General features: G+C 41.8%; 1 protein-coding gene across 2 annotated transcripts in view; it reads left to right on the top strand.

Annotated features, from left to right (window-relative positions):
• The window catches only part of ADAMTS18 (ADAM metallopeptidase with thrombospondin type 1 motif 18), a 163,909-nt gene extending 145,543 nt beyond the window's left edge, over positions 1-18,366 (top strand). For both annotated transcript variants that reach the window (XM_060083773.1, XM_060083772.1), the window contains 3 exons: positions 5,144-5,356; positions 10,952-11,099; positions 18,251-18,366. In XM_060083773.1, the coding sequence (XP_059939756.1) occupies positions 5,144-5,356; positions 10,952-11,099; positions 18,251-18,366 (477 nt within the window). The remainder of the gene's footprint in view (positions 1-5,143; positions 5,357-10,951; positions 11,100-18,250) is intronic.
• Positions 18,367-23,790: the final 5,424 nt, after the last annotated feature.

Genomic DNA, 23,790 nt, shown 5'->3' with positions numbered 1-23,790 from the left:
GGTGGCGGGCTACAAATATATCCTATAAAGGTTGGGGAGCTATTTAAAATTTTAAATAAAGCAGTGGAACAATCAGGTTTTCATCTCAGACAGAGGGGAACCCAAAGCCAGAGGCAGGGTAGGCGCTTGCCTGGATATTGCAGTGATGAAAATGGAAGATGAAAGTTTTCCAGGGATGGCAGGAAGCAGGGTCTTTGAGAGTTCCTAAGGAGGCCAGCTGGTACCTTCAGGCATATGTTGGGTAGGGGAGAGGGAAGATTTAAAGATGCCTCCCAGACTTCTAGCTTGGGAAAATCCTTTGAGTTCACAGGCATAGGAAACATGAGAAAAGACGCCAAACCAGAAGTGTACATCAGTAATATATAAGGCGAGGTCTCTGCTCCTATGGAGTCCACTGTCTGGTGAGCAAGACAGATGCCAAGAAAGAGAAAAGGTCACTAGTGGGGATGGTGAGGTCCAGTAGTGGAGGGGCTTCTATCCCAGCAGCCTCTGGGTCTTTTCCATCAATGCCCTTTGATTCTATGTAGATGACAAGTATAGAGCAACACGTCCGCCTCTCTCCTCCTCGCTCATTTTCTTTAAGAGACATTATAACCTAATGGCTAAAGGCATGGGCTTGAATCAGACTTAGCCCATTAAAAAGCAGCCTTCAGTGATTACTACAGGTGTGACCTTGGGCTATGCCTCACTTTCCTCCTTGGCACCTTGAAGCCAACACTTGTACCTCCCTCCCTCATAGAGCTGCTGTAAGTATAACCTCAGTGTTCTCCTTCATTATGTATTTATTTTATCTTTATTGAAGTAGAGGTGATTTACAGTGTTGTGCTAATTTCTGCTGTACAGCAAAGTGACTCAGTTATACACATGTATACATTTTTTTCTATATTCTTTTCCATTATGGTTTATCCCTGGAGATTGGATATAGTTCCCTGTACTATACAGCAGGACCCTGTAGTTTATCCATTCTAAATGTAATAATTTGCATGTACTAACCCCAACCTCCCAATCCATCCCTCTCCCTCCACCCCTCTGTTTTGGCAGCCACAAGTCTGTTCTCTATGTCTGTGTGTCTGTTTCTGTTTCATAGATACGTTCATTTGTGTCGTATCTTAGATTCCACATAGAAGTGATCTCATATGGTACTTGTCTTTCTCTTTCTGACTTATTTCACTTAGTATGATAATCTCTAGATCCATCCATGTTGCTGCAAATGGCATAATTTCATTCTTTTTTACGGCTGAGTAATATTCCATTCATATATGTACCACATTTTCTTTATCCATTCATCTGTCAGTGGACATTTAGGTTGCTTCCATGTCTTGGCTATTGTGAATAGTACTGCTATGAACATAGGGGTGCATGTATCGTTTTGAATTAAAGTTTTTTGTCTGGTTATATGCTGGATCATGTGGCAATTCTATTTTTAGTTTTCTGAGGAACCTCCATACGGTTTTCCACAGTGCCTGCACCAACTTACATTCCCACCAACAGTGCAGGAGGGTTCCCTTTTCTCCACACCCTCTCCAGCATTTGTTATTTGTAGACTTTTTAATAACGGCCATCTGACCAGTGTGAGGTGGTACCTTACTGTAGTTTTGATTTGCATTTCCCTAATAATCAGCGATGTTGAGCATCTCTTCACGTGCCTATTGGCCATTTGTACGTCTTCTTTGGAGAAATGTTTATTTAGGTCTTCTGCCCATTTTTCAATTGGTTTGTTTGTTTTTTCTGTTGCTAAGTTGTATGAGCTGTTTGTATATTTTGGAGATTAAGCCCTTGTTGGTTGCATCATTTGCAAAAGTTTTCTCCTGTTCCACAGGTTGTCTTTTCAGTTTTTTTATGGTTTCCTTTGCTGTGAAAAACCTTGTAAGTTTGCTTAGGTCCCATTTGTTTATTTTTGTTTTTATTTCTATTGCCTTGGGAAGCTGACCTAAGAAAACACTGGTATGATTTATGTCAGAGAATGTTTTGCCTATGCTCTCTTCTAGGAGTTTTACAGTGTCATGTTTTATGTTTAAGTCTTTAAGGCATTTTTCATTTCTTGTTTATTTGGGTTCTCTTTTTCTTCTTGGTGAGTCTGGTCAGAGGTTTGTCAATCTTGTTTACCCTTTCAAAGAACCAGCTCTTGATTTTACTGATTTTTTTCTACTGTTTTTTTAATCTGTTTTATTTCCTCTGATCTGTATTGTTTCCTTCCTTCTGCTGCCTTTAGGTTTGTTTACTCTCCTTTTTCTAATTATTTCAGGTAGTAGGTTAAGTTGTTTGAGATTTTTCTTGTTTTGAGGAAGGCATGTATTTCTAGGAACTTCCCTGTAAGAACTGATTTTGCTGCATCCCATAGATTTTGTATGGTTGTGCTTTCATTTCATTTGTTTCAAGGTATTTTTTAGTTTCTTTTTTGATTTCCTTGTTGACCCACTGGTTTTTCTAGTAGCACATCGTTTAGTCTCCATGTAATCGGTTTTTTTCTTATTTCTTTTCCTATGGTTGATTTCTAGTTTCATGCCATTGTGGTCAGAGAAGATGCTTGAAATAATTTCTATACTCTTAAATGTGTTGAGGTTAGTTTTGTGCCCTAGTATGTGGTCAGTCCTAGAGAATGTTCCATGTGCACTTGAAAAGAATGTGTATTGTTTTTTTTTTTTTTTGGATGTAATGTCCCGAAAATATCAATTAAGTTTAACTGTTCTATTGTATCATTTAGGATCTCTGTTGTCTTATTGATTTTCTGTCTAGAAGCTATGTCCATTGATGTGAGTGGGGTGTTCAAGGGAGAGATTGACAGGAATACAATAATAGTTGGAGACTTTATGTCTGTTAGTATTTGTTTTATGTCTGTTAGTATTTGTTTTATGTATTTTGGTGCTCCTATATTAGGTGCATATATGTTAAGGAGTGTAAAATCCTCTTCTTGTATTGATCCTCCTATTATATAGTGTCCTTCTTTAAAACAGAGGCCATAAAGAAAAAGTCTATTTTGTCTGATACAAGTATTGTGACTCCTGCTTTCCTGTCGTTTCTGTTTGTATGAAGTATCTTCTTCCATCCCCTCATTTTCAATCTATTTGTGTCCTTTGCCCTAAGGTGGGTCTCTTGTATTTTAATCCAGTCTGCCACTCTATGTCTTTTGATGGGAGCATTCAGTCCATTGACATTTAAGGTAATTATTGATACATACGTATTTATTGCCATTTTAAACCTTGTCTTCCAGTTAATTCTGTTTCTTCTTTGTTCCATTCTTTTTCTTTTTGTGGTTTAATGATTTCCTTTTATTTTATGCTTGTGTTTTCTTCCCTTTGGTTTTTGTGAATCTATTGTACATTTTTGATTTGTGGTTGCCGTTTTTCAAGTATGTTAACCCCTTCCTGTATCTGCTTGCTTTAGACTGATAGTCAAATAGGCTCAAACACATTCTAAAAAAAAAAAAAACTACATTTTCTTACTGTTTCCCCACATTTTATGATTTTAATCTCCTTTTTTTACATCTTCATGTTTATCCTTTTGCTGTTCCTTGTGTTTAGCATTGCTTTCACAGATAGGTTTTTGTTTTCCTTTTGATCTCTATATTGAATTATTTAAGTGGTTTACTTTCCATTTGTGATTTCCTCCTTCCTATATCTTCCTTTCTGTTTAGAAAAGACCTTTCAGTATTTCTTTTAGGCTAGGTTTAGTACTGCTGTATTCTTTTAGTTTTTGCTTGTCTGAGAAATTCTTTCTCTCCCCTTCTATTCGAAATGGTAATCTTGCTGGGTAGAGTAACCTAGGTTGCAGACTTTCCCCTCCAGGACTTTGCTGCCGGAGAGTGCACTCACAGAGAAAGAAGCTCCTATGGCAGTCTTGCCCCCCTTCCTAGCACACCCCTCCCCCCAACAATAGTGCCTTGCCTCTCTAATGGGCCCAGGCTTCTTTCTGTACTCCCTCAGCTGGGGCATACCATGCCCTAGCCCCCTCTGGGTGTCTCCAAGCAACCAACCCCAGTCCTCTCCCTGGGTCTGACTTCCAAATCCTGAGCCTCAGCACCTAGCCTGCCTCAGCAGAGGAGCATCTCAGGCTAGGGGGTGCCGGGCAGTGGTGCCAACCCTCCATGCAGGTCTCTCTCCTCTTTGCCCTCTACAAACTGGTTGCTGTGCTCCTCCAAGGCTCCAAAGCTTCCCCTCTGTCCTGGTTGACCTCCCTGCCCATGAGGGGACTTCCCAGGGCGCAGAAAGCTTTCCCCTTGCACAGTTTCCTCCCAGGGGCACAGATCCTGTCCCAATTCCTTTCTCTCTTTTTTTTCCTCTTTTCTTTTGTCCTACCCAGTTATGTGGAGATTTTCTTACCCTTTTGAAAGTCTGAGGTCTTCTGCCAGGGCTCAGTAGATGTTCTGTGAGAATCATTCCACATGCAGGTGGATTTTTGATGTATTTGTGGCAGAAGGTGAGCTCCACATCCTGGTGTTCCAGCATCTTGATCCTATCCCTGTCCTTCATTATTTATGATGGTTACACTGATGCCAGTTCTTACTGATTTATTCAGTTCATCAAGGCTTCGTACAGTATTCCATAATACTGTTTAAAACAAAAACAGGTTTTCTCATACTCTTCCTCAGCCTCCATCCTTCTCTCTTTGTTTTTCCTGCCATACCACAGCTGCAGGTTGTATCTCAGCCAAGACGGAGCCAGGGTAACAATGAAGGGAAGTTACGTGTGATCTGATGGTTCTTCCCCTCCCCTGCCTCTAACCCCAGTCTCCCTGCTCTGCTTCCGTGGCACACCGACCCCTGACTCTGCAGAGAGGCCTCAGGTATTCCTGGACATCCAGTCACTACACAGAGACCCTGATCACATCCCCTGCCAATCTTGTCGTTCTCTGACTTTGTCTCACTCCCTCCACGTGGCACCTCGTGGTCCTGCTGGGCAGGGCCTCATTTTGTTTTATGGTACTGATGAATTCTGTGACCTTGGGAAAGGGACTCCGATTCTCTGGCCTCTATAGCATGAGGGACTGGGTGCAGTGCTTTCGGGATCCTGCTGTGGTGTGGTTGACCTGCTGCAGTCCCATCCCTCTGATTACACGTGGATGGTGCATCCTTAGGTCAGAACGCATCTGCTCAGCAGACTTTAACAGTGGAGCCTGCACACTGACGCCTCTTCTCGGCCCCTAGTGTTCCGCTAGCTGTGGTTTGGGGGTAAGGAAGAGGGAAATGAAATGCAGCGAGAAGGCCTTCCAGGGCAAGCTGATAACCTTCCCTGAGCGACGGTGCCGCAATATTAAGAAACCAAACCTGGACTTGGAAGAAACCTGCAACCGAGGGGCGTGTCCAGCCCGTCCAGTGTACAGTATGGCAGCTGGGTGGTATTCATCGCCATGGCAGCAGGTGAGCACAAACAGATTGAGGGGGTTTACATTTAGGGGAGAGTCAAAAAAAGGAGGCAGTTTACAACTGCTGCTGTTACCGACCTGTCCAAACAACCTGAGCTCCTTGGCCAGCTCCACTGCCCATGTGGCCCTGGGCAGATTCCATCATCTGTGAGCCTCCATTTTCACCTCTAGAAAATTGAGATGATAATATCTTGCAGAGCTTGGTGTTTTTTTTTTTCTATTTTAATGAGTAAATAATATAAAGTCCTTAGTCCCAGGGCCGTCACATCGTACTGATGTTCAAACCATCATGAGAGTCTTCTGTATTTTAGAAATGCTGCTTCGAGGCTTGATGCGCTTGGTTTTTATGTCACGTTTCTGAATAATATAATAGCTAACATTTGTCAAACCCTTTCTATGCTACAGACTATACACGCATCCTCTATGCCCTCCCTTCATCCTGGAAACAGTCTTATCAGTGGGTATTATTGTCCCTATTTTGAGGCAGGTAAAGCTCAGTGACTTCAGCAATTCAGCCAAAGACACCCAGCTTTTAAACTCAGATGTTAGAGACACCCTTTTCCTCGAAAGACTTGGAAGCAACTTTAGACACACTGCTTTGGGCTAGGATTGGTATGGGATGCTAAGTGTTAGAGAATAATATGCCCTCAGGAATCCAAAGCTGTGTTTTGGTCCATGCGTTGTTACAACCAATGGGAGTCACATAGCTCTTCAGAGACCCCACTGGCTTGAGAGGTGCTACGCACCTCATCGTGCAACACAGGAGCCAGGTAGGTTTGGGTATGTATTTGGGAGGCTCTGGGAACTAAAACATGGAGGAAAGATCAGGAAATTAGCATGATTGCATGTCTCTAATTGACTAGGCTCGTACTAGGTGCTATGCCTATTGCTATGAATTCCTTTTCAAAACTTTTATCATTATTTTACTCTTTTAACACATTTGGAAATCGATTCATGTAAAATCATTTAGATCAGGGATCAGCGAATAATTGCCAGTGGGCAAATCATCTCACCCAGCTGCTGCCTGAATAAACTTTTATTAGCACACAGCCATGCTCATTTGTTTGTGGTGTTCATGGCTGCTTCAGTGCTACAAAGGCAAAGTTGAGTAACTGCAACAAAAATCGTATGGCCCATAAAGCCTAAAATGTTTACTACTGTGAGAGGAGAGTTCCCCAGGTGACAGAGTAGGAGTTCACCCCCTCTCATGGGCACAGCAAAATAACAACTATTTACAGAACGACAATTGACGACAAAGACCGGAACCTACCAGGAAAGATCTTCTGCAACTAAAGATGTAAAGGAGGAGCCACAGTGAGATGGGTAGGAGAGGCGGAGTCGCAGTATACCCCCAGGTGGGTGATTCACAAATGGGAGAATAGTTACAGTTGCAGAGCTTGTCCCCAGGGAGCGAGGGATCTGCACCAGGAAGAGGAGCCTTCAGAACATTTGGCCTTGGAGGCCAGTGGAGCTTACTCTCAGGAGTTCCGGAGCACTGTGGGAAATAGAGACACCGCTCTTAAAGGGTGCACACAGAATCTCACGTGCTCTGAGACCTAGGGCATAAGCAATGCTTAGAAAGGAGCCTGGGTCAGACCTACCTGCTGATCTTGGAGAGTCTCCTGGCGAAGAAGGAAGCAACTGGAACAAACCCTGGATACAGACACTGGCCTCAGGCATTGGGGGAGCTCATTCTACCACATGGACACTAGTGCTGGCAAGTGCCATTTTGTAACCTCCCTCTAGCTGATTAGCCGAGGGATCCAGCCCTGCCTACCAGCCTTAAAGGCACCAGAACTGGGGCACCTCAGGCCAAGCAATTTAACCGGGTGCAGATACTGCCCTACCCACCAGCAAAGAGGCTGCCTTAAGACTCCCTGGGCCCAAGCCCAGCCTCCCAGTGAGCCTGCTCTAGCCTCAGAACCAGCCTCACCCACCAGCAGGTGGACAGCAGCCTCAGGACAACTGCAGCCATGGCAGGACCCAGCCCACCCACCAGCAGGCCAACACCAGCTCTGAGATACCTTGGCTGCCAGCTGCCCTGGGATCCAGCCCAACTCATCAGTAGGCCAACACAAGCTGTGAGACATGCCAGACCCACAGCAGCTGTGTCAGAAAATGGCTTTACCCACCAATATTTAGACACAACCTCTGGGACCACTGGACTCTGCAGCCAGACCCCAGGACCTGACTTTGCCTGCCACTGGGCTGGCACCAGCCCCAGGACCTGGCTGAATGCACCAGTAGGTGGGCGTCAGCCCTGGGATCTCCTGGACCCTGACCCTGCTCACCAGAAAGCCAGCACTAACTCCAGGGTTCTGCAGCCAGCCACCTTGTGACACAGCCTCACCCACCAGTGGTCAGCAGCCTCTGCACAAGGCAGGGCAATAAAAGGAATCCAAATTGGAAAAGAAGAAGTAAAACTGTCACTGTTTGTAGATGACATTATACTATACATAGAAAATCCTAAAGATACACCACCAAAAAAACTACCACAGCTCATCAATGGATTTGGTAAAGCTGTAGGACACAAAATTAATATACAGAAATCTGTTAAATTTCCAGACACTAATAACAACCTGTCAGAGAAATTAATCCCATTTACAATTACATCAAAAAGAATAAAATACCTAGGAATAAACCTACCCAAGGAGGTAAAAGACCTGTACTCATAAAACTATAAGACACTGATCAAAGAAATTGAAGAGGTCATAAACAGGTGGAAAGATATACTGTGTTTGTGGATTGGAAGAATATAATTAATATTGTTAAAATGATCATACTACCCAAGGCAATCTACATATTCAGTGCAATCCCTATCAAAATACCAATAGCATTTTTCACAGAACTGGAACAAATCATCTTAAAATTTGTTTGGAAACACAAAAGACCCTAAATAGCCAAAACAGTCTTGAGAAAGAAGAACAGAACTGGAGGTATCATGCTCCCTGACTTCAGACTATACTAAAAAACTATGGTAATCTAAACAGTATGATACTGGCACAAAAACAGACACATGGATTAATGGGACTGAATAGAGAGCCCAGAATTAAACCCATGCACTTAAGGTCAATTAATCTACAATGAAGGAGGCAAGAATATACAGTGGAGAAAATAGTCTCTTCAATTAGTGGTACTGGGAAACCTGTACCACTGCATGTAAAAGAATGAAATTAGTACATTTTCTCATACCATATACAAAAATAAACTCAAAATGGATTAAAGACCTAAATGTAAGACCAGAAACCATAAAACTCCTAGAAGAAAACGTAGGCAGAACATTCTTTTACATAAATTGTAGCAATGTGTTTGTGGGTCTGCCTCCTCAGGCAAAGGAAACTAAAGCAAAAATAAACACGTGGGATCTAATTAAACTTAAAAACTTTTCACATCAAAGGAAACCATAGACAAAATGAAATGACAACCTACTGACTGGGAGGAAATATTTGCAAATGATGTGACTAATAAGGGGATAATATCAAAAACATATAAACAACTTATACAAATCAGTATCAGAAAACAAAACAACCCAATCAAAAATGGGCAGACAAACTGAATAAACATTTTTCCAAAGAGGACATGCAGATGGCCAAAGAGTACATGAAAAGATGCTCAACATCACTGATCGTCAGAGAAATGCAAGTCAAAACCACAGTGAGGGGCCTTCCCTGGTGGCACAGTGGTTAAGAATCCGCCTGCCAATGCAGGGGACACGGGTTCGAGCCCTGGTCCGGGAAGATCCCACATGCCGCAGAGCAACTGAGCCCATGCGCCACAACTACTGAGCCTGCGCTCTAGAGCCCATGCGCCACAACAAGAGAAGCCACCACGATGAGAAACCCACACTGAAGAGTAGCCCCCGCTCACCCAGCAACTAGAGAAAGCCCGCCCGCACACAGCAACGAAGACCCAACACAGCCAAAAATAAATAAAGTTATATTTTTTAAAAAAACAGTGAGATGTTCCCTGACACCTCTTAGTATGGCTATCATCAAAAAGAACACAAATAACAAATGTTGGCGAGGATGTGGAGAAAAGGGAACCCCTATACACTGTTGGTGGGAATGTAAATTGGTGCAGACACTGTGGAAAACAGTATGGACATTCCTCAAAAAACGAAAAATAGAACTACCATATGACCCAGCAGTTCAACTCCTGAGTATGTATCCAAAGAAAATGAAAACACTAATTCAAAAAGATACATGCACCCTAATTTTCATAACAGCATTATTTACAATAACCAAGATATGAAAGCAAACTAAGTACCTATCAACAGATGAGTGGATAAAGAAGATGTGGTACATGTATATAATGGACTACTACTCAGCCATAAAAAAGAAGGAAATAATGCCATTTGCAGCAACATCAATGGACCAGGAAGGTATTATGCTTAGTGAAATAAGTCAGATAGAGGAGGACAAATACTGTTTGTTATCACTTATATGTGGAATGTAAAAAATACAGAGAACAAACCAGTAACAGAGTGGGAGGGGCATTAAAAGGTACAAACTACTGTATATATAATAAGCTACAATGACATATTTTACAGCACATGGGATATAACCAATATTTTATAATAACTATAAATGGAATATAATCTATAAAAATTTTGAATCACTCTGTTGTACACCTGAGACTAATATAATATTGTAAATCAAATAAAAATATTTACTTTCTTGCTCTTTACAAACAGAGTTTGCCAACTTCTGGTTTAAATGGTTTGATAACACTAATACAGCTATATTTGAATTTGGGGCTAATTCCAAAACTCATACTCTTTACCTCAACGTATTTTTTCCTCTCAAATGCCAATCCATATAGTGATGCTTGTCCAAGATGAAGTCCTCACCTGTCCACAATAAAATAAGAAAAATAATAAGGATAATGTAGTGAATTTTTTAAAAGCAAAATACATATAAAAATCTATTTAAAGGGCTATCTTTTCCCCTGATAATATTTTCTTGTTTTCCAGGCACAGATATCTTTATATGTGTGCCTGGAAAAAAATAACTTGACAGTCCTTATTAGTCTTTTTTTTTTTTTTTAACTTTAGTTGGACAGTGAAATAATTGACTTCTAGGAAGCACCATATCCACCATGCTAACTCAGAATTCAGCTGGGCACAGAGGGCATAATTCCAAAGCTGTCTCGGAGAGTTATTTCTTTTGCTGTCCAAGTTTTGAACTATCCCCTCCACTATCGTATCTGCAGAGATTGCCTGGAATTCTTTAAATACTGTGATGAATTGCCTAGATGTGTCTCTATTTGTTTCTGCATTCTTACAGCAGCTTCTATATTTCTGGAAGCTCTCTTCTTTATGAGTCACTTAACCGGGAGACACACACTGTTGGGGGAGATAGATAGCATTTGCTTAAGAGCCTTTTAATCAGATCACATGGCTCCCATGTGTTACAAGAGACTCAGTGGACCACGAGCACATTGTGCCTGGCTCTGGACAATCCCTGTTTTATGGACAGGCATCTTGGCAATGTCATGAAGCCTGGGGATTCCTTTTATCTGATGTCACCGACATCAGACAGGACACCATCCCGATTGTTCCTGACTCCTTCCTCTTTTCCCTTTTCTGCAGTGCACGGTGACCTGTGGAGGAGGGGTCCAGACCCGATCAGTCCACTGTGTTCATCAGGGCCGGCCTTCCTCAAGTTGTCCGCTCCGGCAGAAGCCTCCAGTGCTGCGAGCCTGTAATACAAACTTCTGTCCAGCTCCTGGAAAGAGAGGTAAAGGACCCCACGTGCCAGTCAGTTTTACTGCTCTTTGGAATATTTTTCAAAAGCCTACCATATTTGATTGCACAGCTTATGCATTGCACAACTCTAGGGGGTGCCATGCACATCAAAGTCTATGTGAAGAGCACTCCTGAGAGGTGTACAGGGCACAAGTCCAGGAACGTTCCTGCTCAGAATGATCTTGTTTGCATGGGTATGCAAGGAACATTTAATTCTACAATTAATGGCATTTTAGCCGTTAATTTTTACTTTGAAAGGATGAAATGGCAATGCTGCAAGGCCCGTTTCTTAAACTAAATTTAAATTGAAAAAAGTAACCACCATGTGCCAGAGCCATAAAAAAGAATGAAATAATGCCATTTGCAGCAACCTGGATGGACCTAGAGCTCATCATGATAATTAAGTCAGACAGAGAAAGAGGAGTATCATATGATATCACTTATATGTGGAATCTAAAAAAAGAAATGATACAAATGAACTTATTTACGAAACAGAAACAGTCTCACAGACTTTGAAAACAAACTTACGGTTACCAAAGGGGAAACATGGGGAGGGAGGGATAAATTTGGAGTTTTGGATTAACATATACACACTACTATATGTAAAAGAGAGAACCAGTAAGGACCTACTGCATAGCACAGGGAACTATACTCAGTATTCTGTAATATCCTATATGGGAAAAGAATCTGAAAAAGAATGGATATATGTATATGTATAACTGAATCACTTTGTACACCTGAAACTAACACAACATAGTAAATCAACTATACTGCAATATCAAATAAAAATTACATTTAAAAAAAGAAAGAAAAAAAAAGTTGAACAAAGTAACCACCGTATGCCAGAGATTATGCAGGTCCACGGGAATGCAAGTGTGAACAAGAATTGCCCTCTAGGAACTTACATTTTAATCGAGGCGACAGATAAATTACAATTGCAGTGAATATGCATTATCCTAGCACTACACCTTGAATGTTTTTTTTTGGTTCAAGTTAGGTCAAATGAAGTACAGTGAGTGCTGATGGAAAAATGGGAAATTCACTTGTCTGAGTGAACCATATTGTTCTTCACTAGTCCATCGTATTTTAAAGTAATCTGACAAACACCAGGAAGTATTTCTTCAGCCTAATCAGATTTCCTTGTGCCCAAGAATCATTTTCCATCGTGTACCTGCTGAGTTTTCTCTTTATCCAATCACAGCTTTTTGAAAACTGTCCAATCTCTTACCCCAGGTTTTCCAATTTGCGGTGAATCAGGTTCAGGCCTGTTACTCACTTCGTCTTCACTGTCCATACCACTTCCCATCTCTAAATTGATGTTGTTGTTTATCTCCTTCTTATAGCCTTAGCTCCAGGCATCAATTTTCTCTCCTCTGCTCTTTCTCCTTTCTTATCTGAGGTTTGCACAAGATAAGAAAACCAATAATATAGCAGTTGTTCAGAGCCAGATCACCTCTAAGGCAATGTCAGAATCCTACAAACCTGCAGCCTTTCTCAGCAGAAAGCTTATAGGGGAAGAAGCAAGTGGTCATATACTCCCAGACTGACGACTCCTTTCCTCACCATCGGTGATTTTTCACTTTCACGCTTTAGTCAGTTGGCCACAGATGAACCCACACATACAAAGGCTCAGCCTGGAAAGGCCACAAATAAAGGGCATGCCCCCTCAGTACTTCAGAAAGGCCAAAGGCCAGTGGCCAATCCTGAAAATACTCAAGAGCACGTATTTCCTGGGCAGGACTGTGAGGTGGGGAGAGTCAAGAGGCATGCTAGGGGCAAGGTGGGGGGGAGGCTATTGATGTTTATGATTTTGTGCACCCATCACCACACATGGCACAGAGTAGGTGCTCAACACGTGTTAAATGAACAAATACAGGAGTGTATAAATAAAAGACTGTGTGTTAAGTACTATTGTTTTACCTTTAGCACTCTTCTAGGGATAAAAGAACATGGCAGGGTCTTGTTCTTAAGCCACAGGGAGCTCAGTGTCTCAAAAGAGGAGAAAGACACCACAGCAAATAAAACAGGTGGAACATCCCTAGCGTTGTGACGGCAGTGAGCTCTAGCTGGTTTGCAGGGATGGTGCGAAGTGAAAAAGGAGGAAAAGGCTTCCTAGAAGAGGGACTCCTCTCCATGCCTCTTGACTGAGTCAGGTCTCCTTTTAGAAAGAGGAGTCAAATGAGAAGGCAAATATGAAGGACACAAGCCCAGGTGTTTCTCCCTGGCCAAAAATGGGGGCTATAGTCTTACTAAGTTGGAGATTTCCTCTCAGTTCTCCCATTCCCATCCCCAAGGTAAGGAGGGTGGCATGCACACACTACTGCCCAGAAGTCTTCCTTCTTATGTTGCTGGCTGGATGCCCACTGGGGAAGTGATTTGAGTGTATTTTCGGCCCTGAGTTTTCAGGAACTGTGAGTGGGCAGTAAGCATTCCCGCGGGGATACAGGGAAGAGGTTTCAGTTCTCTGAATCTTCTCTGAGACCCCTGTGGGGGGCTGCATACTCTGCTAGGCACTGTGAGAGTTTCAGAGATACAGTCTTGTCCTCAAGGAACTGACAGTCAGCTGGAAGTTTTGAGGCATTGCAGTAACTCATACTGGACCCCAGAGCAGATGTTTCCTCCATCCTGTCTTCCAGGACAGCCAAGCAGGTGTGACATCCCTCACACTCCCCGCCATGCTGGCAGCCGGTCTAGGGCATTCACCTCATACCATCATCACTGTGGGATGCTTTACCTGGATGTATTCATTGGATCTCCACTTTGGGGACCAACCCTATGACTTGGTATTACACATATTTTATGTGTAAGCCTTATTCAGAAAAGAGCAAAGCCCTGGGCTGTAACCCCCAGACACTTGTTGGTCACACTGCCCTGTAACTGGTAGCAGTCTGGAAGATGCCTGGACTGCAGACTAGTGAGATGAAGTTGGAGGTGACTAGACACACAATACTAACAAGCTACTCCTCATGGAAGTCCTCACGTCTTCAAGTCGGGAGGGGGATGCGTGGGCAGCACTGTACAATAAAAGGAGTAAGGACTCTGGATTCATAAAAATGGATTGATATAAAATAGATAGCTAGTGGGAAGCAGCCGCATAGCAAAGGGAGATCAGCTCGGTGCTCTGTGACCACCTAGAGGGGTGGGATAGGGAGGGAGGGAGACGCAAGAGGGAAGAGATATGGGAACATATGTATATGTATAACTGATTCACTTTGTTATAAAGCAGAAACTAACACACCATTTTAAAGCAATTATACTCCAATAAAGATGTTAAAAAGAAAAAAAAGGTGGGCCTCCCTGGTGGCGCAGTGGTTGAGAGTCCGCCTGCCGATGCAGGGGATACGGGTTCGTGCCCCAATCTGGGAGGATCCCATATGCCGCGGAGTGGCTGGGCCCGTGAGCCATGGCCGCTGGGCCTGCGCGTCCGGAGCCTGTGCTCCGCAACGGGAGAGGCCACGAAAGTGAGAGGCCCGCATACCGCAAAAAGAAAAAAAAAAAAAAAAAGAAAGAAAAAAAGAAAAAAAAGGTTAAAAAAAAAAGAATAAATAAATAAATAAATAATGTTGGTGAATTTAAAATAAGAATCTGGATTATTAAAGTTACAAATCTTTGGTCTTTATACCTTTAATAAAACATGCATCTATTAATAATGGGAAAAAAATGGATTTGAGTCCACGTTGTGCCACTTACTGTGTGGACACGGACCAGGTTTTAAACTTTCTGAACTATTTATAAAATGGAGAAATAATGCTTACCTTAAAAGGTTACTGAGAGTTAAATAAGGTAATTCAGTTCTTTATACTTACCTATTTAGTGCTTACTGGGAACCAGGGACTGTTCTGATGTCTGACTGTAGATAGAGCAGGGAACAAAATGGGCAGTTTCACCTTCATACCTGGAAACAGACAACCAACCAACCAATTAATGTACAATGTTATATGACAAAGTAGCAGAGAATAAAACTGAAGAAGGGTGTATGACAAGAGAATAATTGGGGTTGAAGAGGTGGTGGGAAAACCAGTTTAGATAGAATAGTCAGGCAAGGCCACTTTGATGATGCGATATTTAAACAGAGACCTAAAGATGACCTAAAGGAAGGTGAGCTATGTATGCATCTAGAAGGAGAGTGTTCCTGGCAGAGGGAACAGCAAATGTAAAGGCCCTGAGGCAGGAATATGTAAATCTGATCAAGGCAGGACAGCAAGACACCTGGAGTAGGATGAATACAGTGAAGGGGGGTTAAGCCATGAGCTAAAAGTGGTCCTGGAGGCCCTGTAAGTTACTATAAGGACCTCAGATAAAACTCTTGAGTTAGACAGAAGGCAACAGAGAACTTAGAGCAGAAGTCCAGGTGGATCTGACCTGGAGGCTCACTGGCACTTATACTGAGAAGAGGGCAAGGGACCTAGAACAGAACAAGGACTTGTCTGCTCTTTGCAGAAGGCAGCTCCAACAGTCCGGCGAGGGGACGAGTTTCCACTGGGGCGGTCGCAGGTGTGGGAGGGGCTGGATGCTGAGTGTATTTTGAAGATGAAGCCAAAAATATCTGTCAGTTGTTTGCATGTAAGATGTGAAGCTCACTCTAGGGTCGTCCTTAATAGTGTAAATAAAATACCTGACTCATACAAGAAGCTCGAATAACAAGCTACTAGTAATGATCATGGTAACTATAACCCAGCACAGCACTTATACTGATAGCATCGTAAGACCCCTCACGTCTGCTTCGGGACTTACGTTTAGCTTATAGCACAAGCTGTAGATACCTGTCAAAATTCCATTCTTATCTCGAGAGGGGTAAGTGATGATAAACAGTGCAGTTAGGACCATGCTTTCAGTGGTCTGTTTTTATCCTCCAGTATTTCCACTGCATCAAGAAGATAATCTCTACAATCTAAATAGAAACTGATCCAGACATACATTCTGATTGATTAGGGTACATGCTAATGGGGTATAAGACACTGTACAAGTATATATTAAAAAATAATTGAACTTGAAGATGTATAAATAGACACATAGGCAAAGTATTCATCTCATGTCTAGCTTCTATCTCTAACAATACATCCTAAACCAGTCTCCTGGTGCCCTACCTCCACTCCTATAGAGGTCCCCATTTCAGTAAACATGACCCCATTCTTCTAGATGCTCAGGTCAAAATCCTAGAGTCATTCTTGATTCTTCTTTTTCTCTCATACCCTTTACCAACCTTTCAGTAAATCCTTTAGACTCTACCTCCAAAATATATCCAGGACTTATTGGAAAGAAAATAACAACTCCATTTCATCCTTACACCCAAGTTGACACTTAGTATAGTTTCAGTTGGTTGTTTCAGCCATGAGAGGTACAGGGAATTTATTTTTTCAACAAATACTTTTTGAGTAGCTACTCAGAAGACACTAGATGTCGAGAACAAAGCAGTGAAAATAAGTAGATAAAATCTCTGCTCAAGGATCTTGCACTCTAGAGAGGACCCAGATAGTTAGTAAACATAATATGATAAATGCCAGTCAATCCAGTGTAGAAAAATAAAGCAAGGGAGGGAATAGTTTGTCCTTCCTGGGAGGCCAAGGGGCTTGCTGTTTTTATAGGGTGGTCAGAGAAGGCCTTACTGATCGGTGACCTCTGAGCAAAGACCTAAGGGAAATGAAGGGGAGGTGTCTCAGGTGTCTTAGGGGAACCAGATCCTAGGGCCTCGTCAGTCATCGTAAGGACCATACCTTTCACTCTGGGTGGATGGGATCCAGTGGCAGAGTTAGGGGCAGAGACATGACATGAATGGATTTCTGTGTTAAAAGGATCCCTAGAGCTACTATGAGACAGAGGTGAAGTGCGTGTGTAAAAGGGAGTTTTAGGCAGAGGAACCAAGTCTTAAGGAAGGGAAGAAGGAACTGTAGGCAGTTCTGAATCGCAGGAAGACAGGATACAAATTGGGAGCAGCAGGAAAAACAGAAGAGCGGCAACCTTTCATGACATGTCTAAAGGCACACAGGGGAGCCACTGAAGGGTGAATTCGGAAGGGACGTGATCAGGTGCCTGTGGGCAGAGTGTGGTTTTGGGTGAGTTGAGGGTGACTTAAGGCTTTCATAGAGAAAAAAATTCCAGCTATGAATGAGAGTATAGGGTAGACCCTAAATATTTCTGAAGTCAAAAATCCTTGGGCTTCCCTGGTGGCGCAGTGGTTGAGAGTCTGCCTGCCGATGCAGGGGACACGGGTTCATGCCCCGGTCTGGGAAGATCCCACATGCCGCAGAGTGGCTGGGCCCGTGAGCCATGGCTGCTGAGCCTGCGCGTCCAGAGCCTGTGCCCCGCAACGGGAGAGGCCACAACAGTGAGAGGCCCAGTACCACAAAAAAAAAAAAAAAATCCTTGAGAATCCAGTAGAATGACTGAACCCTAACTCCTAAAACATGCATTTATGTTTACATAAAGAAAAATTTACATACAACTTCATGTGCTTTCTGTATCTCCTGAGGCCCTTTTGGGTAAAACCCTTTGATGCCCAATGTTCTGCTTCCAATAGATAATCAGGTCTGTTATCTTAAAGAACTAAAGAAGTTTGAAAAGATTGGTGCTGACTTAAATTCACTTACTTGCAAATTGGCCATGAGATTTTATTTAAACCTATACAGAATGTCACAGCTAGGCCTTAAACCCAGGTTTCCTGACTCCCAATATATTAGGTTCATTGCTCCCCAAAGTAACATGCCTGGATTAGCAGCAGCAACCCTGGGGTGCTTGTTAGAAATAAAAAATCTCAGTCTTCACCCCAGACCTTCTGAAGCAGAGCTAGTGGTTGAACAACATCCTCAGGGTATCCCTAATGCACTGTTCTAGGGTACGTCCCTTGGAGGCAAAACGGTAGTCCCCGGGTTATTTGGGAGGGTCTGACATTAATCTCAGGCTGGATATGACTTTTTTCAAACACCCACTTTCCCCCCACCTGTTTACATTTTGTTAATGGTTATAGTCCCTTTAGGTGTCTTAATCCTGCTTTCCCCACCCTCCCACCAAAGTCCTAATGTATAATGTAAGAACCACTCAGGGGCACAAGGCAAGTCGACCCCAAGTCTTTGTTCTCTAGGCCCTGACCTTAAGAAAAAGGCTAAGAACCTATCCTAACGTGCTGCATGTCTTCTCTCACCTTAGAGGATCCATCCTGTGTAGATTTCTTCGGCTGGTGTCATCTTGTTCCTCAGCATGGTGTCTGCAACCACAAATTTTATGGCAAACAGTGCTGCAAGTCATGCACAAGGAAGAGCTGATCTTGACACCCTTCCAGCCCGGAAGGGCCAGGGTCTTACCTCCCAACCTCCAGAGAGACCAGCCACATTCCCATCGAAAGCTGAACACTGCACACCACATGTGAGCTGACCGCAGTGTTGGAGGGGCCCGCTCTCAAGTACAGACAGGCTCCTTTTTCAGTTCCCCAATGCACATGGTACTCAGAAGCACTTGAAAATGGGAAGCGATGACAAATCTGATTTACAAAAACATAAAACAAAAAGAGAACAGCTTTGATTTGCACTGTTACACGCAAGAAGTGATGACTTACAATGAGATAGAACAAATTGTGACAAAGTGAGACGCTTGTTAACTTTGGGACAGACCCCCCCCACACCGTGAACCTCAGAGGGTTCCATGACCAACACGTCAGTTTTGAAAAGGCCCTTTAAGACTTCAAGTCAAAGACTGAGACTTGGAGCAATCAAATGTGGACGGAACACACTGCCTAACTTCCTTGGAGCTCACAGTTTGACCCAACTGTGGACACCCCAAACCAGAAGTTATACAAACACCAGATGGTGCTCGTGATTGTGCTTGCTGCTGGACTAGCAAGCTTCATGTCCTGTTTATTTGGGGTGTGTGTGTGTGTGTGTGTGTGTGTGTGTTATTTTTTTATTATTTTGTTTAAAGTATATTCTACTTATAGAGAGTCTCCAAGACTAAAATTCACAACTTGAAAAGGAATATTCTGAAAACAGGGCAACATGAACTAGTTAAGATCACCACTTAATTGAAATTCACACTCTGAAAAAAAGGAAAAAAAAAAACAAAACACTGTTGCCCTACACACTCTGCCAACCTCATAATTTTTGGTGCTAATCGAACAAGTACTCAGGAGCCTCAAGTCTGCTCTTTGGGCATCACAATTGGTGAGATGTTCATTTCTGGTAAAAACCTAAGAGGAGCTAAACAGCAAAACAGCCCTGTTTTGAAGGAGAGGAAAACATCATTTATAATGCTCCCTACGTATTATCAGAGATGCTTGGAAAATTAAAGGCCGCTTGTGGTTTTTTTTCCTACCAACTGACATGTTTAAATTTGCCCTAGGATTTAGTTAACAAGAAAAACGTCACAGTAGCAATAGAAAAATCCATCTGTCTTCTTGCTATGTGAATATTAATAAATCATAATATGCCAAGACCCTTCAACGAATAAGAGTGTTTTATAATCTTTCAGATCATATTTTCAGGGTTCAGAAGCCAGCTGTTGGTAGGCACTAATGAGCTTAAAATTGTGCTCAACTGGAAAAATACCACAGTATTTTGCCAAAACCAAAGTAACTTACAAGACTGTGTCCTTCTGTAATTTTTTGAGATGTGGTTATTAAGGGCATATTTATATAATTCTACTCGATTCCTCAATGTCTTTGATGAATGTAACCCAATTTCACTGCTTTAAAAAGTCTCAATTCAAACAGGGATTTGCCAGCTCAGCACAACCAACCAGACAGTGGTTTGTTACATTTAGAGCATCCTTTGCTCCTTTCTAATTAGAATCATGCTTTCTCAGATCTCAGAGAAATAATGATTAGAATATTCTCTCAATCTCCTTGGCTTGGCCGAGAATAATGGCCATGTTATCATTAAAAAAATATATATATATAGTGCCACATCACCACCCCCTTGCCCTCTGAAAAACTGCAAGTTGTTTCTTTATATAATTATCATTATTTTATGGAGAATTAATTTATTAATTAATAGCCTATTCTTATGTGTTCTCACTTGCTTCGCTAAGTGATATTAATTCTGAGGAAAAATGTTGACTAAATAAACATGGGTTATAGAGAAAAGTCAAAATATATGTGTAATATTTAATTATTTTATAAGTTTTATAATAAAGTGTTCTGTTTGTCTTTGAAACTTGTTAAGTTCTTGAATAAATTAGTGAGAAGCCAGTGATTACCAAGGTGATATAAGTGTATAAATGTTGATTAAGAATCTCAGAGTAATTTCTCCAAAAGTTGAGAAAAGGTTGGGGGTAAGATATTAATTAATCATTTTTCTTGTCTGTGTATGAGAAAATGACAAACCATCAAATGCTGGGATGAAATACATGACATTTACCATCTTAGGGAGATACTGAATTATTTTTTTTCTACTCTTAATAGTCATGTAATCATTTATTTATGGAAATCATCCAAGTTAGATAAACCATAAATGTAGTTGCATCTCTTTTTTTTTTTCTACTTGAAAATCTTTTTGCAGAAAGAGAGGGAAGGGAAAGGAGGAGGGAAAGAAAAAAAAACTAAGTAATAAATTAAAAAGCAAATTGCTCTCAGGTTTTTGAAACTTTGAATCTTCAGACCAGAGAAAAATAAAACTATCTGGGCAAAGTAAGTCCAAATGACCTGAATAAACAGTATTTTTTCCTACATGTGTGAGATATATATATATATATATATATATATATACACACACACACATATATATACACATATATATATGTATAAAACTTATGCATGCTATTTTTAAAATATATCTAAGAGGATTTTTAAGTGAATTATTGCTATTTGGCAGACATAAAAATTATGGTTAATAATGAAAAATGGAATAGATGGCGGATAAGTTACCTTTCTACTACCTTTTGTTAATAAAATATTATTAATAAAAGCAACCATATGTTATCTTATTTAATCCTCACAACAGCCTAGTTAGGAAGATACTGTTATCTTCCCTTTGCAGATGGGGACTTTGAGATTCACAGAGATCACACATTTGGCCCAAGGGCACATGGTCATTGAGTGATGGGTCAGGACTCAAATCCAGGTCTGTCAGACTTAAAAGGTTATTATTTTGTCACTGTGCTGCATCACCCTGGGAAAGATTTTTAAAAAGAGAGAGACAGAGAAAGAAAAACAGAAGTCCATCTAAGCCTTAGAATTCTGTTATGGCCCCTGAGACACACGTGAAGAGGGTTTGACAATAAATGATTTAACAATGAAGAATTATGGGGAGAGCTGGGATGACTTAAGGTGGGGAATTGGAGATGGGAGGCAATACATTCCCACTTAGCCTGTCTTTTCAATAAAGGATGCTTAAAGACTTGTTGGGACTTCCCTGGCGGTCCAGTGGTTAAGACTCCGCGCTTCTACTGCAGGGGGCGCAGGTTCAAACCCTGGTCGGGGAACTAAGATCCCACATGCCGTGCGGAGCGGCCAAAAAAAGATACCTAAAGACTTGTTGCATAAGTCTTCATTCTTTAATAACTGTTTCCCTCTGGGATGGTAGTGTTTCCTGGGCAACAGGACCTCAGTGTTGGGAGCCTGCAATGCCAAGTCCTTTAGGATGGAGAGAGAGAGTGAGGAACAGTGCTCTTGGCATGGATTCTATATGCCGACTGTGGGGAAGGATTCTGTCACAGCAGTGTGCATCATGCAAGAGATAGTTTATGGAATTAACTGCATAGAACCCATTATTGCAAAACGTGATACATTGATAGAAAAGGCCACTTACATATGTCCTATATGGGTTTATTTTGGAAACTAAAAATTTGTTTACAGATTCCATGTATCACCTGCCTTATCTTTCCCATAAGACCTTAAGTCCTCAATTCCTCTGTGGTCGCCACGGATGCTGAGGCTCTGAACACCTCATCAATCACCCCTGTATCTGGGTGATTTTTACCTTCGTCCTCCGCAGGAGGAAGTGACTCTTGAACTGCTGTCATTCATTTACTATAATCCTGAGTTTCCCTGTAAGCACAAAACACCTCTCCTAAATGTGTTATTTAAATTTATTTAATTAAAAGTGATGTGATCTAAAGAAAATACTGTTTAAAAAGTAAACTTTTTATAACTCCTGTAAATGGAAAATGTATATTATTTCCCATAAATGAAGACAAATAAAAGCCCACGGAATAGTATTAACATTTAAATTTATTTTAATTAAAAATAAAATATAGTCACTATGACTGGCTCACAGAATTCATATCTAAGAAAAATTTCTCACTGAGAGTAAGTGACTGTTCCTAGTTCCTCAGGAATATTCAATTTAGCATCATTAAGCTTAAGATAAAGTTCTCTGTCCATAAGATTATTTAGGTCTTGAATCCCAACTCATATTTGTACATAGAAAAGGCAGATTATATCCATTTAACTGTGCCTATGCTGATAGAATTGGACATTGAGAATCATACTTGACTTTTGTTCAACAAATTTTTGTGCACAAAGAAGACATTAGGAGAAATATCCAGAACGTATTTTTCTAAATGTATCCAGTTATTTGTTAGTTTCTGCAAAACAATGGCAAACTGCCTTACCCAGTGCACACAACCAGCATCCGCTTTGAACACTATGAAGAGATACTTGCAAAATATTTCTAAGTGTTTTCCTAAACTCTGTTTCATAATGGACACAGCTGAGTTCATAACCAGGCCATTCAATAACAAAAAATAATTTATACAATTGTTGGTTGGTAAAATGGACAAGTGATGTTCATGGATTGTTCCCAGCATGCTAACTGGGATGAGAAAGAGGCACCAAGGTCTAGGAAAAGGAAATCCTGTAGGCCATTTGTCCCCAACCTCCCTGTTTCCTTATTCCCCTCTTCTCTTCTTCCTTCCATCGCCTTGGCATCCTGATTTAGGCTGCCTCTGCCTCATACGGGTTAGGACATCACCTGCTGTTGCACCAGAACGCCCATACGCCATGTTGGAAAGCACTACTCTAAATGAACACTTGGTACGCCTGAATCCTCCATCCCCGTGGCTAACAGACTTAACTAAAACTGGTGTGCAGTACAAAGAGTAGCCCTTTCTCTGTGTTAACAATCAGAGCCCTGGAGGAAATGGCCTTTCAAGGTGAACCAGGGCCAGGAGCTTTCCTGCCAGAGACAAGGCCCAGACCTGTTTCTCTCTCTGACTTCTCCTCTCTCTTCTTTCATGTGGCCGGAACACAGGAAGGCTGGGGCAGCCCCCCACTTGGCAGAAGGTCTAGGTAGTCTACCATTCTTGCAGATTTCCATTTCATATACCAAGGGGCATAGTACCTCCCATATCTTGGAAAGAGGGTCCTCTCTCCCCTGCCCCATCCCCTTTGAAAGCCAAGTTGTATCTAGAATAAGTCTCAGGACAATAATTTCTAAATCATGAGCTACATTACCATCACCTAAGGGTATTTTACATAGAACTTCCCAGGCCTCATTCTAGAAATTTAATTAAGTAACCTGGGGGTAAGACTTGGGCATTTACATTTTAAAAGGCATTCAGGTTGGACTTCCCTGGTGGTGCAGTGGTTAAGAATCTGCCTGCCAATGCAGGGGACACGGGTTCGAGCCCTGGTCCGGGAAAATCCCACATGCTGCGGAGCAGCTAAGCCTGTGCACTACAACTACTGAGCCTGCGTTCTGGAGCCCGTGAGCCACAACTACTGAAGCCTGCATGCCTAGAGCCCGTGCTCCGCAACA

This window comes from Mesoplodon densirostris, chromosome 19, assembly GCF_025265405.1.
Source record: "Mesoplodon densirostris isolate mMesDen1 chromosome 19, mMesDen1 primary haplotype, whole genome shotgun sequence".
Classification (NCBI taxonomy): Eukaryota; Metazoa; Chordata; class Mammalia; order Artiodactyla; family Ziphiidae; genus Mesoplodon; species Mesoplodon densirostris.
This window is presented reverse-complemented; position numbering and strand designations above follow the sequence as displayed.